This window comes from Pagrus pagrus (assembly GCF_965226575.1).
Source record: "Pagrus pagrus genome assembly, chromosome: 21".
Classification (NCBI taxonomy): Eukaryota; Metazoa; Chordata; class Actinopteri; order Spariformes; family Sparidae; genus Pagrus; species Pagrus pagrus.
The window spans coordinates 13,227,569-13,244,549 of NC_140208.1; the positions used below are offsets into that span (position 1 = coordinate 13,227,569).

The following is a 16,981-nucleotide window of genomic DNA, read 5'->3' on the forward strand; positions in this document are numbered from 1 at the left end:
TCACACGTTTTGAGATATCCATCTCAGAGATTGCTGCCTTCACCCGGGAACCATGCGGGTCAATGGAATTCTCCTAACATTGAAAAATTAATTCAAAGCTCTCAGCCCACAATAGACTCCATTAACTTGCGGTGTGCATCTGGGTAAAGGGACGGATCCAGGAATTTTTTCTCACTTTTGTTTTTAGCATTGCTAGATAGGCTCCACATTTCATTCATTTCTCAGGGAATAATGCATGGATCTTGATTTAAAAAAAAAAAAGTGAGTACAGTTTTAGGCAGAACCAAATAAAAATCTGGATCCCGCAGATTTAAATCTGTTTTAATTGATGTTGGCTTGGCCTTGATTAAACTAAAGGGGACTGTTGGGCCTTGGCAGAGGTATGTCCTCTACTGAGTGCCATTCTCGTTAGTTGAGAGCTCCAGTCAACTTAATTTTTAAATCACTAATACAATTTTGCCCTAACTTAAACGACAAAGTTTAAGTCATTTAGACTAAACATATTTTAGCAATGGGGGAAGCAGATAATTGGTGATAGAGCACTCTTATTAATCTAAGGGTAATTTTGGAAGCGGCCGATGACACCGAGATGCGTCACTAGAGACATGTCACCAGCAAAACCATTGTTTTCCTATAGTACGGCGATTTCTTTCTAGCTTTTTAAAAGATTATAGATGTTCAACTTTCTGACGCAGGGCACAGAGTCACAGCGCTGTTTCCATTAATAACATTTGATCACCCAGCTGTGCACACAGCCCTGCTTCACCAGCTACCGGCAGTCACATGGATGTTTTGTTTCTGTTTTAAAGTTGAAGAATTGTTTGCCTGTTTGGTTGATTTTAAATAAGTGTCAGATTTGTCCTTACGTTGGCAACTGCAAAACACTTCACCATGCAAGTGTTATTTCTGAACGTGCATTGCTATTGAGAATCACACAGTATGTGTCTAAACTTTAATTGAATATAAATTCAGTAAATGTATTCACTTTCATAACAACTCAAGGTTAAAGCATGTTTATTCATATAACACAATTCATAAAGTGAGGCAAACTAAGATACACATTAAATTAGGTAAATTCGAACTCAATAGATCTACAGATTTTGTAGTGTACCCCTCAATAACTGAAAGCATGCTCAATGTACATTCACAAAAAAAATGACTTCAAGACTATAAATCAAGTTTAAATGTGACTGTTGAAAGATTTGAGTCAAATGCTAATTTCTTAATAAAAGAAGCTGAATTGAACACAGGTGCTACTAAAATCATTTCTTGAAACTGTGATTCTGAATATGTACTCTCACATATCCAGACATCTCTCACGTAGTGAAAAGTAGCATAAACACGTGCTGCTGATAAAGCCTGAAAAATACTTGAAGGAGGCGTGTGTCATGATTGTAAAGATAATTGTGTGGCTTACTGGAAACCAAACATTCCATGAAGATGATGAGTGATGAAGGAATGGTGCAGTCGTCCGACAATATGCCAGAGATCCCTATCTCGCTGGCATTGCAAACTGAGCTTATTGACAGTAAGATATTGAATAACCACCTTTTTTTTTATCTATTGCAATGCCAGCAATTATTATCTGGACAAAACTTTAAAACTTCAAGAGAAAAATCATAGTTACATCTTAAGAACACACACCCAAATAAAGATTTATGAGACTTCTCTCATCATGACTCAGTCTTTTAATTACGACATGATTTATTCTTCATCTTACTTTTACTTTCCATTTTAAAAACAATGAGTGTTACATCATTTATTTAAAAGGTCACTCTCAACAGTGCAGTCGATACAAAGAGTGAAATTAATTGATGCATGAAGCAGTGTTTCAGGCACATAAGCTTCTCAAGTTGTTTTTATTGAAATACATTGTAAGTCCAGATCCGAGGCTTAACATTCTCCATGGCGCTTTAGTTAATCACAGCCCAGAAATAAAAGATTGGCATTTTACTTAGTTCTTTCTGTCTATGCTGTGTCTCTGCAGAGAAGACAAGCTATGGCTAGGGCTTTCTGTGGGATCTGGAAATACGACTACATAAACCATGTTCTTTTCTAAATATTGACAATATAATTAAAGATTCAAATTGACATGATTAAGCTACTGTCCTGTCATGAATATACTATGATGGGGTATACATTGATCTCCCCAGAGTTGTTGCAATCAGAAAATGTCAAGTAGGGTCGTCAAGAAGGTTTCATCATTTTGTCTGCAAGAGAACAAACAGGTTATAATCTATATATGATCTGAAAGAATGTAGAGGTGATGTAAAGATAAGAGGGAATGTTCATACTGTGTATCCACTCGGCATGACAACCAGAGGTCCAAGTGAGAGCATGACAGTGTCAGGGGAGGTAACGTCTCTCTGAACTCTGTGGTGACCGTGGTGGCAATCCTGCAGAAGAACAACATTCTTTTATTGATGCATTGATTCTGACTGACTCACTGTGATCACGCACTGTAAGGGTTGTGCAGCACATTACAAGGCACGAAGCATCTGAGCAATTAAAGTCATTGCTTTTGATGACAGGATTAATTTATGGTAGCACAAAAGCACAATGACACAATGTTCTGTTTCATCCGTCGAGAGAAATTCAGGTTCGACGACTCTAATTGAACATAGATGTGTTTGTGATTCTGAAAGGAATTCTCAATCTATCTACCTGGATAGGTCCTGTGCTCCCTATGCTAGCCTTGTGATAGACTGGCGACCCAGGCTACAGCCCACCAAATGCTAGGATAGGCTCCCTCCCCCTGACACACGGTGATAGATGATAGATGACAGATGATAGAAACTCATTTATATTCAGATCAACTGCGTGTTCTGTACACAGATCATAACCCCGAATAAATATAAGTCCTCCTCTCTTTCTTCACTTTTTCTCTGGGAAGTCTACGAACATCGCAAATGCTTTTCCAGTCGACTGACTGCTCAAAGTGTTTTTTTACACTTGCCACATCATTGATTTAATTTCCCTTTTTAATTTTTTTTAAAATAACATTCAAGTGCGAGCACCCTTTGAAAGTGAAGGGGTTCATATTATTCTTAACAAAAGATAAGCACTGTTTTTAGGGGCCAAGAGTGCTCTAAAACGTGCACTACTTTGCACACGTCAGAAGTGTATTGGCATGGCAAAATGGCTTACTAGTGCCCCATAAAGTTTCAACCAGATGTGTCATATTTGGTAGGACAATGCATCATATCTATATCTATAAAAAAGCCTCTTGGTGCGATGACCTATACCCAACAGGAAGTTGGCCATTTTGAATTTAGTGCTCATATTTAGCCTTTAACAGTACAAGGTTTAGTGCAATCTGAAGACCTTAACATTAAAAAGTTGTTAAACTTGTTAAAACTGCTGTAACTCAATTGTACAATCTCAAATCTGCCCCAAACTTCATATGCTTGATAGAAGTTTGGGGCCTGAAGAAATCTACAAGTGAATATTTAGTTATAGTCAGTGTTTTGTTTTTTTGCCATGGCATGTTATATATTTTGTTGTACTGTAGCTGGTTGACCTGGTACACCTCAATTTTGGTCAGAAAAGCATTAAGAACTTGATTATGCTTTCTTGTGGAGACCGTGACTTTACATGAAACAGCATTGCAGGTTTCTGTCTCGCCATGAAATAGAAAGTTGTTGTTGAAGTCATAATTGGAAAAAATTGATATATGGGTCTCAGAGTTGGATGTGGCAAAATGGGCCCTCTACAAAAGTTCAACAAAGTAGCCCTCACTGTATGTCTGTTTATTTTGTTACACCTATGTCTGTCTCATTTCTCACCTGTTTGTACTGTCTGATTTAAGAAAGTGGGAGGATGAATAAGGGAGGATGATAATGGTACTTACAGCTGTGCAGTCGTTGCTGCTCAAAAGACACAGGCGGGTCTGGCAGTGCAGGTAGATAGATGGAAAATTGGTAAAGGAAAAAATCTCGAAGGAGAATCTGGCCGCCGTGGAATTGCCATTTTGAATCAGCTGTACTGTATCATCTGCTAGATAAGGACACCTGAAAATCAGGGAAGGAGTGAAAGTGACAGTTAGTAGGGTAACAGGGTTAAGTCTTAGAAGAGAAGTTGGTTAAAGAAACACAAGGTGAATTTCTAGTAGCTCCTTTACTCTGCACTAATGAGATCCTGGCGGACAGGGTAGCTGGCATTGTTGACCGGCGTGGCCCAACAAGAGTCCAGAACGGTGGAGATCTGCCTTTCATCGACTCCCTCTGCTCGCACTTCCACATACAACTTCTCGTCAGTTTCCATTTCTACGTTCATCTTACTGGTCAAGGGGGAGTCGAAGCCAGCATCCTGGTAGGGGGTCATTCTCAAATGATAGCTTCCCTGGCCAGAAGGAAGCCTCTTCCTCACAAAGCTACAGAAAAACAAAGAACAACAGAAAGAAGAATTTAGTGGAACTTTGGTAATTAATACAATATGTACAATTGGGATGAAATTAATTATTATTTTGATTGTTAAGTAATTTCACCACTAGTGCTAATCTGAAAAATGTGATAGAATCTCACTTTAGGTGCAGATTTGTGTGTTATATTACACACAATGTGATACATCACTGTCAGTAGATGTTCACTGTGAAAATAGATGTGTTCTTTTAAAGATATACAGCAAGATTTAAGAGATTATCTTATCTTTACTCTTACCTCTCCACAGGGTTAATGCCTATATCCATAGACAGGGCCTGAGTCAGAGGGTATTCACAGGAGAATACCAGGTGAACATTTTCACCTTCATCGCTCTGGATGGAGTTCTCATAGCGGAAGTGGGTCCCATTGCTCTTAAAGATTTAAAGATTTAAAAAGTAGAATTAGTATATGACAGATTCAATCTATTCTGTGGAGAACATTCACATCTAAAATAATTCTACGTCTGCGGTGATAACAGTGTAGGCCATGGACTGTACCCTGAGAACTGTACCACACAGCTGGTCATCATTGTTAAAGTGGAACACCAGTCGTCCATCCTGAAGAGTCCCTTTACAGGAGTCATCTTTGAGGTGAAGGGCACTAGGTCGGAAGCCAGCTTCAAACAGCTGGCAGCGTGACAGGGATATTGTGCCTGAACTACCAGCACAAGTGATGGATGAGTCTAGAATAAAACAATGAAAATGTATTTTGTTATACCAAATCCCCAGACTGGACCATGGAAAGCTTGTTGAATGTGCTTTTTGCCATGAATGCATATTAATACCAGCCATGATGGTGTGTGTGTGTGTGTGTGTGTGTGTGTGTGTGTGTGTGTGTGTGTGTGTGTGTGTGTGTGTGTGTGTGTGTGTGTGTGTGTGTTGTATTGTTTTTGTCTGTGCAAGATGCATGCACAAAACTTAACAGGTGTGAAATCAAAATGATGGCTGAGTTCATAGATTGGCGTGATCCCATGTAATAAGATAGTAATGACTAGTGAGTAGTCATGGGTCAGAATTATGTTGATTATCAACTCCACAATCACACATTATTATTTCTGTTATCTAACAAAAAAATATATTTCAAGAGGAGCTCGCACCACAGCTCTCGTTGTTGGGCCGAGAATATTGCTCCTCACAGAAGCAGCCGTAAACACCGTCTTTCTCACCACACCACTCATACTCTGTGCAGTTCAGCTGTTCACAGGGGTCTGACTCAGCTGCAGAAAAAAGTGGGAAAACGAATGAGACAAGGACAGATGAATCCAAACCGATAACAGAAAAAAAATGTTTCTATAATCTCCTAAGGAATCATTATTTTCATGCAACAACCATGTCAATTAGCCCGGGATAAACATACCACACTGCAAAGCTGAGCGCCACTCTGGGATGTTCAGCCCCAGAACAGAGCAGGTTCTCTCATAGGCTGAGACGGCAGAGCACAGCATGCCATTGGCCAGAGTGTAGAGGCAGAGATCGTAGACACAGGAGGTGAAAAAAGGCTGAGGGTCAGAGTGCAGGTGACAGTCACTGAATGGACCGCTGGTGTTGGTGATGACACCACAGAGCTCAGAGTATTCGTCCATAAAGGGACAGTCGTTCAGTCCATCACCACCGTCATCATCTGTGGATCCACATCTGGAAAAGATAGTCAGTGTTACACATTTAACCGTTTGATGGATTGATTTAACAGTTTGATATCACAAAAGTTATTGCCGTTGATTCACAATACTGTATATCCTTGTTTAATTGTGAAACTCTCAAAACTTGATTTTTACAGGTTTCTATGTTCATGTTCAAAATATTTATTCTGCTTTGTGGTTTGAGGAATTTCTAGAAGACTTAGAATTGTAAAATTAAGCCAAACGCTCTCATTTTAGAAATCCAAATATTGACAGTCCTTGAGATGAAATTTGTTTCTTTTTAAAGAGCACGAACATCTCCAGCTTCATATAATATGTCACACATTCGGTATTGAACTATACAGTGTATTTGCTGTGGTTACCCTGGTTGGCTCGTGGGTGCCTTCCAGCTGCGTCCAAAGTCATTGTCATTTTGTGCTGATGTGCCATTGGGCAAGACTTTATCATCTGCTGGGTCATTGTTGAAGTTTCCACACATCCCTGTGACTCTGTTTTGATGGTTTTGGTCCAGTCTGACCAGTAAAGTACTCTGGCCATCAAACTGGACTATCAAGTCAGTGGCTTTGACCACTATGTAGCTTCCCTGCCTTTCTACCTGAGCTAAGCTTCCTGCAGTGGTGGGAAGAGACACCTCACTTCCATTCACCTGGAGGGATGAGAGATTAGAGAGACAAACAAGATGATGAGGAGGGCTGTTGTTCCATGCTTTTACAGTAGACAGCTGTAAAAAAAATGTTCATCTAGAAAATAAATAATAGATTACCTTTACTCTTTTGTTGGGTCCAATCCTGATGTATGCACTCTCTGGTGGATCTGAGAGGTATATATCAACTGCTGATACAAAAGACACGCGGTTGTTGCCACGGTGATTATTGGTGGCAATTACCTGAAACTGTGTCTCGTTGGTGCCTTGGCTCACAGTCTGAGCAATGATGTAGGAGCATGTGCCCTGGAAGTGAGCTAATGCCCCATCAAAGGTGATGTAGTGTGGGTCCCCCAACACAGTGCATGTAGACAATGCATCGAAACAGCCCAGCTGGCCATTTCTGATGGTGCACTCTTGTTCGGGAGTGCAAGACGCAGCAGAGCAGCGCAGGTCATTGGGAGCGTGGCACTCACATCGCTGGGAGCATCCCCCTGTCCAGAACGACTCACCAGCCTGCAACATGAAAAGAAAACGTGCATTAATGAAATTGTTGTGTATTCTTAACTCAAAGTATTAACCGGGATGTAACTTACATCATAGTAGAAGCCATCATGTTGGCAGCCACATCTTTCCACTGGGACACAGCTTGTCCCACTCCTGACGAAGCCTTCATCACAGAAACATCCCTCAGAGCAAACCTGCTCACACATGGTATCATTGCTGTTGGCACAGGTGTGGCCACAGTCAGTACCACACAGCTCATAATGTTCGTTGGCTGGACAGTTGATTCCTTAATAAGTGTGAAAAGAAATTATGGCTATTATGTGAATATAATTTAATAACATACATTTGTGAGTAGACAGTCAGGAGAAATGTTGAGAAAAACTGACTGGTTGACTTACTGCAGATTGTGTTCTGCCTCCAAGGGAAGATTCGAACATTAGCAGATTGACAGGCACTGACATATGCCTGAATGGCCCTGCACAGAAGATCGTGATTTCCAGACACACAAACATCAAACACACAGTCACTGAAATATGGCGCTGGGTCCACCTGCTCATGGCAGAAGCTGAAGGGGCCGTCTGCTGCTTGAATCACCTCACACTGAGCTCTAGCAGGAAGCTCATTGGTACATTGTGGACAGGAGGAACCACACCCATCACTGCAGGTGTAGCTTCCTGCCACCTTCCAAGCTGTCCCAAACTCATCTGGAGTGGAGACCGTCATTCCAGACGGGGTCTGGAAGTCATCGTTTTGATTTCCATTGAAGTTTCCACAAAGTCCACATGTTTTTCCGCTGTATTAATGATAATGATTAAATAAATTGAGTCATAAATTAGGTGAAAGATAAAGTCTAAGTGTCTCAAATAATTGATAATAAATATTTTTCAGAATGTAAACTAAAGAATTCAAACATAGCTGATACCTGTAACCTGAAGGTACAGAGATAGTAACTCTACTCCATCCATCATACGTGACTTCCAGACCAAAATCCGTAATGACAAATGTTTTCAATCCTCTTGTATAGATATACACATGACTTCCATTCAAGTGGATAGGTAAGTGTTTAGTTACCCCATTCACCTTAAGCATTAGAAAAACAACATTAGAAGAATAATCATAGTTTTATATTTCTGTGGCATGTATCAAGTGCTTTTCAGAGCTATATTTGTCCTTCAGTGTAGCTTGCAATTAGAGCTCTGAAGAATCATTTGATTAAGAATCTTTGCAATAATTTCTAATCTGTTTAACTCACCTGTACCATACCGTGGCTCTCCCTCGACATATGCACTCGAACCCCCAGCACATATACAAAAATTTCAGCTGTAACTGAGACTGTCAAGCCATTCCATGGCTCATTCTTGGCCTCCACTGAAAAATTATTGAGCCCATCTGTGTCATTACAAAGTGTCGCCAGAACGTAGCGGCAGGTTCCCTGGAAGTCATAGGCCTTGCCATCAAAGGTGAGATAGTGCGGGTCTCCAGAGGCAGAGCACATGCCATGTGGTTTGGGGTGGCAGCCAAGCTCACCATCCACCACACGGCAGGACTCCTGGGGACCACAGGAGTTGGGGATACAATGGACTGCCCCAGTGGTGCCATCACAGCTACACAGGCTCTGACACTCCTCACCATCCCAGAACTGTTCACCACCTTGCAGATGGCGACCTTGGTAAGAGCAACCACAGGCTGATTGTGGCACACACTGGTTGCCATTGAGGAGAAACCCATCATTACACTGGCAACCCATTTGGCACATAGCAATACAGACTTTGGGAATAGAAAAGCAGGTGGGAGGACAAGCGGTTCCACAGGATTCGTAATGGCTGTTTGGCGGGCAGGTTTCATCTTGGAACAAAAAAGAAAACAAAAAAGACAGATTAAATACTTTTTAAAACAACACGAAAGCCACCTTTCATAAAAAAGGGAAAAGTGCTTAAGAGCACTGGCATAACAAGACTAGCAGGGCAACACAAAAATCAAAAGGGCTACAGGACTATATCAAATTTAAATAAAATTATATTAAAAAAATGTAAAGTAATAATAATAATAATAATAATAATAATAATAGTCATAATAATTATAATAGGAAAGTCAGAGACAAGGCAGCACATCCACCCAACAGTATTATTCTTGTTACCTTTTGTAATTATAAAATTTCAAATTTCTTCTATTACTACCATGTCTTCAATACTTTTTGTGTTTTATTGTGATTTGTTTTCATTCATGTTTATTTTGACTGATTTTGGTCAAGCTTTGGTATTTCTTTTTAGCTGATGCCCATAACAGGCACATCCGACGGGGAAGAAAGGCTAAGATGTCGTGAGCACAGACGATTTAATTTTCCATGGCTCTAATCATAAGATTTTCTATTGTTAACATTGTAGACTTTCTCCCTCGCCTCAGAACCCTTGTAGAAGCAAATTGCAATTGTCCTCTCCATCGCTTCCTCTTCTTCTTCATCTTGTCTGTGAATCTCAAACCAACTTTACAGGTGCATACTGCCATCTACTGCATCAGAGTGCTGATGATGCGCTTGTTAGTCAGTGGAAGCAGTTTGCCTAAATATCATGTGCTACGTTAATCCACTGTACATTTTACTGATACCAATAAATGGCCGATAACATAAATTTCCCAATATTAGGCCAATAATTGCAGCAGTATATGTCACGCATCCCTAATTACAGGAGGGAGCTCACACATTGTTTGCTTGATCCCTTCCAAAAATTCTCCCAGACCCTAATATGGGGATAAGAGCATAATTTCTGGCAACACTGGGCAAAAAGTCCATGTAACAATCCAAGAAAGCCATAGTACTCACCTGTAGTGTCATTTTCATTCTCCACACAGCGTGCAGAGAGGGAGCCACTTCTCCAGCTGTCTCCAAAGAGCAGAGAGCTGTTGACCAGGGTGCCATTTGGTGTACGAAAATCATCATTTGGGTGGCCATTATAGTTACCACAGAGTCCACCCAGAGATCCATTGTAGATACCAGGTGCGGTGACATGCACAGAGTAAGGCCACATTATCGCCACAGTTACACCAAAGGAAGTGCGAAGGATGATACTGTGAACGCTGCTTTGGTAGATTTTGATTCGACTGGACGGTGAACTGAATGGTAGTCTGATCCGCTGACCGTCAACCTTAAGGGTCATTTAGATATAAAGACATAGTCAGATCCAGATTGAGAAGAAAATATGAATTATTCTAGACATGCAACACAAGTGCAAGTTTACTGCATAATAGTGAAAATAACATTCACATTCACAACTTATCCTTCCCATTTGTTAACACATACCTGTACGTTGCTGCTACTGCCTATCTCAATGGACACATGTGTCCCCTCTGCCTCAAACTTAAGCAATCGGGCAAAACCCTGCTGGCCTCTGGGCACTTTTTCTGCTGTCACCACAAAGTGTGGGTGATTAGACAATCCCATAACTTTGGCAAGGGTCAATCGACATGCCCCAGGATACTGGTATGTCAGTCCATCAAATGTGTGATATGACCCTGGGCCCCCGATCCAGCATGTTGCATAGCTGTTAGGTCTGCAACCTCTTTCTCCTTCCTCCACACTGCATGATTCAAGCGGACCACAACCATGGGAGCGACAGGTCATGGAGCCATGACTGCAGCTACACAGTCTTCCACAGTCTTCGTCTAGTATTACAGTGTCTCCAGAGCGGTAGTAGCGACCCTCAAAGCTGCAGCCACACTCTGAATGAGGGACACAGACCCCAGCACTAAGGATGTAGCCGGCATTGCAGATGCAGCTCTCCTGAGCAGGGAGAGGGCAGTTCTGGGTAGAATTGGGGTTGACACAGGTAGCTGGACATCCTGTGCCTTGGGGCTCAAAGTGGCTGTTGGCTGGACAGGGGATTTCTAGAGGAAAAAATGACATTGATTTTGACATCAAGGACATTTTATTTTACCCAAAGGACATCTTGAAATTATTTTAATTGAATGACGGACATACCACAGAAGCCTCGTCTCCTCCAGCTTGGCAGCTGTACACCATTCTGTTGACACTGACTTGCATACACATGTAGGGCTTGGCACAGGATGGGCTGGTACCCTCCTCCTACTACACACAGATCAAACACACAATTCTCCACAAAAGCCTCTGGGGGAAGTTGTTGATGGCAAGCAGCAAAAGGTCCAGAAGTGCTCTGGAGGATACCACAATGGTCTGTATTGCTGTATAAAGCTGTCTGAGCTGCAGTGCAGGCAGCACAGGCCAGACCTCCACATGGCGGCCCACAAACAGTGTCATTGTCCCCTGACCCTTGCCAGCTGTTGGCAAAAACCACATCGGAGCTCACAACCTCACCCTGACGGGTTCGGAAGTCATCCTGACGAATACCATTGAAGTTTCCACAGAGGCCACATGTTGCATTCCGATAGGCGTAGGGCACCCTGATCCTGACATAGTGATTTGTGTCATAGGATACTTCCAAGCCAAAGACAGTGCTGACGATCACAGAAAAACCTGACTCATACACCTGGATGGTGCCGTTGTTGAGATAAAACGGAGTGGCTGCAAAGGTTCCATTTACCTGAAAGCACATCAGTAAGTCTGTCAAGAGCAGCAAAGACGTATTTGATCTCCTACATAAAGAAGTATCATGTTTGAGTATCATCTCAATCATAAATACTAACCTTAGCTACACCACGACGTCCCTTGACAAGCTCAATGGTTTCGTTATAGACATACACTTTGACCAGTCGTGTCCAAGAAACATGAGTGCTGCCCCGGTGCTCGTTCTCGCCCTCTACTCTATAGTACGGCAGCCCTAGACCACATTGCTCAGAGAGAACATAAGTGCAGGTGCCCTGGAAGTGAAACACTGTGCCATCAAAGGTATTGTAATGTGGATCACCACTTATGGTGCAAGTGCCTCTCTGCACCGTCTGACAGGAGTACTGAAAGGCACTTGGCTGGCAGATTTGGGAAAAGGAGCAGGGTTGGTTTTGACACAGCAGGCCTGCTGAGGTGCAGGTGCACTTTTGTGCACAGGTACTGTCGCTCCAGAATGAATCACCCAGCTGCACATGTTGACCTTGAAAGGATCAGGAGGAAATGGTCAACCACATATTTAATTCAAACCAACTCACAAACAATACCATAATAATCATGAAACAAAAACTTCTATCCTTAGTTATGCAATTTGCAATTTTGATCATTGATATATTAATAGAGGTCCCCAATCTCCCCCCTCCAATTAAAAAAAAAAAGAAAACAACCCTGCTCTCAGTTGGAAGAGCACGCGTCTCATGTTTAGTGGCTTTGTCCTCACAGTCGTGGCCATGGGTTCGAGTCCAACCTGCGGCCCTTTACTGTGTGTCATCCCCCCTCTCTCTTATCCTATTTCCTGTCATCTGTCTAAGCTGTCATCTCAATAAAGCCATGAAAGGCCAAAAGAAAAACTTTAAAAAAAAAATGAAAACCATAATGTGTGCAGTCGAGTGGTTATGTCAGTGGTTTGTCAGTCTTACATGTAGGGGTGGGCGATATGGCAAAAATATCATATCACGATTTTTAAAAAATAAAATCTCGATTTTATCACGATCTTAAATCAAAAAAAGAAAAACAGACAATTTAGGCCAAAGAACCTTTCTGAACAGATTTTAATTTAAATAGTTGCAGTTTTGCAACCATGTGCAAACATTGAAACATACTAAAAGGTAAACAACACTGATAAAGTGCACTCTTGCAACATTAAAGGTAGCTTTCAATAAACATGAAAGTAAAATATCAATGAAGACATTACTGTTTGTTTTATTCAACACAGTTATTTTAACAGGATTTAAGTATATCAAAACACTAAATAGCTTATTGAAAAGGGTCAAATAAGTCGAAGTGGTCGGACTATCCGACGGGGGGGTGGGGGGGTCGCGGTAATTTGAACACTGTATAATTTGCGCATTTGCCGTTTATTAGCGGCCAAGCGCGACCTGACCAACTTCTCCGTCTGGCTTTCAGCCATGGCTTTCCATGCGGCTACCGCTACACACACAAACAAGGAGGCGGGTAAGAAAGCGTGTCACTGCCCGTAATTCGCTATGATTGGTCAGTCAGGTTGACGATGTAATACGTTTGGTGCGTCGGTGCATCAGCATAGAACTGCAATTTATAGAATGTGCCCTAAAGTCGATCCCTACGATCTCTGCACTTTGGCAGATCGTCTACACATCCTTCACGATCTAATATTGTCATATCACACACCCCTACTTAAATGTATATATTTCACGAGCGGGCACCATTAATACATAAGGTACATAAAGTACAAATGGCCCCTTGCTGTGACCTTCTGTATCTGATCTTACCATTGAAATAGCAGCCTCTTTGTCCATTGTCTATCCGGAAAGCCCATCGACCGGGGATTTTGACATTGCTGCTCACGCGGAAAGATGAGTTACGGCCTGTTGCATTGATAGAGAATGATCCAGGGATGGAGAAATAGTGTGTGGAGTTGATTGTGTCATATCCAGCCTGGAATATACAGTACATGTCATGAATACAAATATTTTTATGTTGAATTATCTTTTGATGTTTTTTTTAAACTAAAACTGTGTCATACAGACAATACACTGCAATCACTGTGTTTTATTTTGGTTACACCACCTAAAAAGCACATACTCTATTTCTTTATTGATCATTGTTCTGACCTGCACTTTGTAAGGTGTGGGGTCTATTTCCCCATAGTTCATTAGCACAAATGAGAGCTGTTGACCAGAGATCAGGACCGCTTGGACAGTTGCGCTCTGGAGGGAAAAAAAAGGTTTTTAGTACTTCATAACATGAGATGTGTGTATTTTTGGGGGTGTTTACCATTTAGAACAAGATGACTTACTGATCTTGGATTTGGATAGTACGCCACCTCATGCCATGTTACAACAAAGACCCAGGTAGCTTTAAACATCAGGCCTGGGAAATACTTATTAATGTCCTGCGTAGCTTGTTGAAGGACACTGCCACTGGTGTATTGATTGTAGTAGACATGCCCACTTATTGTGTTGTCCAAATCTGTCCATAATGGAGCGATGATGTCTCTTTCTCCATATAATGGGAACCGAATAGCTCTGAACCTGTCCCATGGCTTCTTAAATGTAAGATGTCCATTCTGGTTGACCTGAAAACCGATGTTGAGGTAAAACAATTCTTATGAACAATTAATCACTAGACACTGACTATCTTTGACAACTGCATCTTATCAAATATTTTTTAGTTAATTTAATTTCAACAGTATGTCCTTGTTTTACAGTTTCACATGTTTAAAGTTATTATGAAACCAGTGTTTTTTCAGTCTACAAATGTTTGACTGTGTTTATGTTGTATTAGAGTATTTTTACGTACATAAATCTGTTCATATGTCCGTCCAAAATAAAGAAAAGGATGTTGCAAGGTTATTAAAGGAGAACTTCCATCATCAGATCGAGGGATTGCAGTTCCATTTATTGGGTAGAGAAGTCCTGGGAGGAACAAAATTGCACAGTTATTAAGAAATGAACAATAATGTTTGCAGATATACCAGTGTTTAATCGACTTCCAGGATCTCTGATCTCTGTAATATAAAAAAAAGGTCCTTGTTCCTGACTAATCTGCAAAACATCACAAGTTTTTTTTTTTTTTAATTTGTTGTTTGGCTGGCTTGCATGTTGCATTTATTTTTGTTCATTTGGTTAAGCTGTTTGCTTCAATTTAAGTTTTGACTTTTTAGTTTTTGCAGTGTTCAGAGCATGTCTTGGATTGTTTTATCCTAGCAAAGTCAGTATAATTTATAGAGGCAAAAACAAAACCACATAACTGAAAAATCTATCCAATATCATTGTGCATCTTTATCCTGCTGATATAAAGATAGACTAGACTAATGATCATACAGCATTGGTATTAATATGATGACTTAAATGTTAGAGTCTCTATGACATGATTGCAGGATTGACTGCTAAGACTACAGTATGAAACAAACAAAACTCAAGATTTATCTTCAACTTACCTGAACTCTGGGGAATCACCATGCCTGTAAATTAAACAGAAATGAAGCAAAGATTTATATGTTAATAAATGGATATAACCGGATAAATCTCCAAAAATGTACAAATACTAAAGAACTGAAGTAATGTATCTTTTCAAAACATCAATTGACATACGACAAGGAGATAACATACATATATAGAATACAATTATATGACATTTGATTGAAACTACTTACTTATCATTCCCAAAAGCAGCACAGACGACATGTGATGTGCCATTTTCCCATGCTGTTCAGATCTGCTGTCTAAACATAACGGATTGAATTTTTTAAACAATTATGATAAAATACTAAATTATATGTTGGTAAGTGATTTAAATTGGAAATATGCATTTGCAAATGTGCTTATGCATTAAAAATAAAGGTCCACGTCCACAAAATAAAATATTTACCGGGTGATGCTGTTCTTTTCCCTCATCCCTTGAAGACTGCAGGGCTTTATACGTGGAAAGCTGGCAAAGTGACAAAAAACAGTTTTTTTTTATTGTTTTTGTTTTTTATCAACATCAAATATCATATCAAATAGGTCAGTATTAAATGGACCTAACTTCCTTGTAAAAACTTACAATACCACATTGTCAGTAGAGGATAATGAAGATTATCAAACTGTGTTCCTGTAATGTAACACGCTACTAAAAGGCTTTCGTCCATAGGGTGTTAAAGTGCTATAAAGTGTCAAGAAACTTCCCCAAAAAGATCATTTATCCACCACTATTGTGATTAAGGCACGGATAAACCTTCTGCTGCCAAAGCAATGGCCTAATTCACTGGAATATATTTTACATTGTACAGTCACCTTTTGCCTGTTGTGTGTGTTAAACTGCTGCATGCTAAAATTTATGATAAATACTACTTGCATGATTTCAGAAATTGTTGAAAACTACATATACAACAATCTCATTTTCTGCTACTCAGGATACTGGATAATACCAAAGCACTGATCCAGTGTCAACCATCTCACAGTCACATTCCTCTCTTGTCTACAGTGGAATGGTAACAAATTACTGTACTTAAGTATAAAGTTGAGGTACTTGTGCTTTACTTGAGTATTCCCATTTTATGCAACTTTATGCTTCTACACCACTACATGTTTAAAGCTTTAGTCACTAGTTACTTTTCAGATTGCACTTATTCCGACCCTTCCTGCTCCAAGAAAATCATGTATCTCCAAATATGATGAGTTTGAATGTTTCTGAACTACTTTTAACTACTTTTGAGACTGAATACATCTAATATCTTTTATTCAACCTATCAATTCATTACCTCTTCCTTTATACTTCCTTTAAAGAGACCACTTTTCCTCACCTAGCATTTCTAACTGGTATTATTGTCTCAAAGACAACGAGATCCCTCAAAGTTTTTCTCAGAGTAGCAACTACAAATGACACCAGACAAAAATGTTGTTTATTCATTCATTGTCTTCAATAGAGCAGTGGAAGCAAATAGAAATGGTGCCAGGGTGCTTTCACTTTCCCAGTAAAATTTCATGTGCAGTGGCAGACAAATAGTATGGTGAAAGCGAGATTTATAGGGAGCCAATGTAAACAGTGATGGATGGTGTCATTATTCAACAGCTATTACATTGTTCTATCACAGTGTGGTATTAATCAACGTGTGCTATTTGCAGTATCTGAAGTTTAGTTTAAACCTGCTCCTGGTGGTCTTCTAAAATACGTACAAAACCAATAATGCATTTGTAAGAGCCTTGTCAGTTTTAAGTCAAAACTTTTAACATTGT

The 16,981-nt window shown here is 40.3% G+C and overlaps 3 protein-coding genes across 3 annotated transcripts in view; all 3 read right to left on the minus strand.

Moving 5' to 3' along the window:
• LOC311250202 (IgGFc-binding protein) overlaps positions 1-11,823 on the minus strand; it is a gene marked incomplete at its 3' end in the record, with an annotated part of 42,668 nt that extends 30,845 nt beyond the window's left edge. Inside the window, exons 1-9 of the mRNA XM_084341778.1 lie at positions 11,184-11,823; positions 10,500-11,089; positions 10,029-10,350; positions 7,300-7,496; positions 6,947-7,219; positions 6,423-6,706; positions 4,919-5,078; positions 4,659-4,792; positions 4,121-4,372 (exon numbers count right to left, since the gene is read on the minus strand). Of these exons, the coding sequence (XP_084197904.1) occupies positions 4,121-4,372; positions 4,659-4,792; positions 4,919-5,078; positions 6,423-6,706; positions 6,947-7,219; positions 7,300-7,496; positions 10,029-10,350; positions 10,500-11,089; positions 11,184-11,775 (2,804 nt within the window). The 5' untranslated portion in view covers positions 11,776-11,823. The remainder of the gene's footprint in view (positions 1-4,120; positions 4,373-4,658; positions 4,793-4,918; positions 5,079-6,422; positions 6,707-6,946; positions 7,220-7,299; positions 7,497-10,028; positions 10,351-10,499; positions 11,090-11,183) is intronic.
• Positions 5,338-6,491, minus strand: LOC311251031 (mucin-6-like). Its single transcript, XM_084343296.1, has 2 exons — positions 5,778-6,491; positions 5,338-5,637 (listed from the first exon to the last, which is right to left on the minus strand). Exons 1-2 carry the CDS (start codon positions 6,001-6,003, stop codon positions 5,501-5,503), a joined length of 363 nt encoding a protein of 120 aa, XP_084199422.1. The 5' UTR covers positions 6,004-6,491; the 3' UTR covers positions 5,338-5,500.
• LOC311251030 (alpha-tectorin-like) lies at positions 8,343-9,180 on the minus strand. Its single transcript, XM_084343295.1, has one exon. The coding sequence runs from the start codon at positions 8,964-8,966 to the stop codon at positions 8,454-8,456; it is 513 nt and encodes a 170-aa protein (XP_084199421.1). The 5' UTR covers positions 8,967-9,180; the 3' UTR covers positions 8,343-8,453.
• Positions 11,824-16,981: the final 5,158 nt, after the last annotated feature.

Excerpts from the sequence above, each read along its gene's own strand:
- LOC311251030 (XM_084343295.1), bottom strand. The coding sequence starts at position 8,966 with ATGTGCCAAATGGGTTGCCAGTGTAATGATGGGTTTCTCCTCAATGGC.
- LOC311251031 (XM_084343296.1), bottom strand. The coding sequence starts at position 6,003 with ATGGACGAATACTCTGAGCTCTGTGGTGTCATCACCAACACCAGCGGT. Across the intron at positions 5,638-5,777 it reads GCGCTCAGCTTTGCAGTGTG|CTGAGTCAGACCCCTGTGAA; the intron begins GTATGTTTATCC and ends TTTTTTCTGCAG.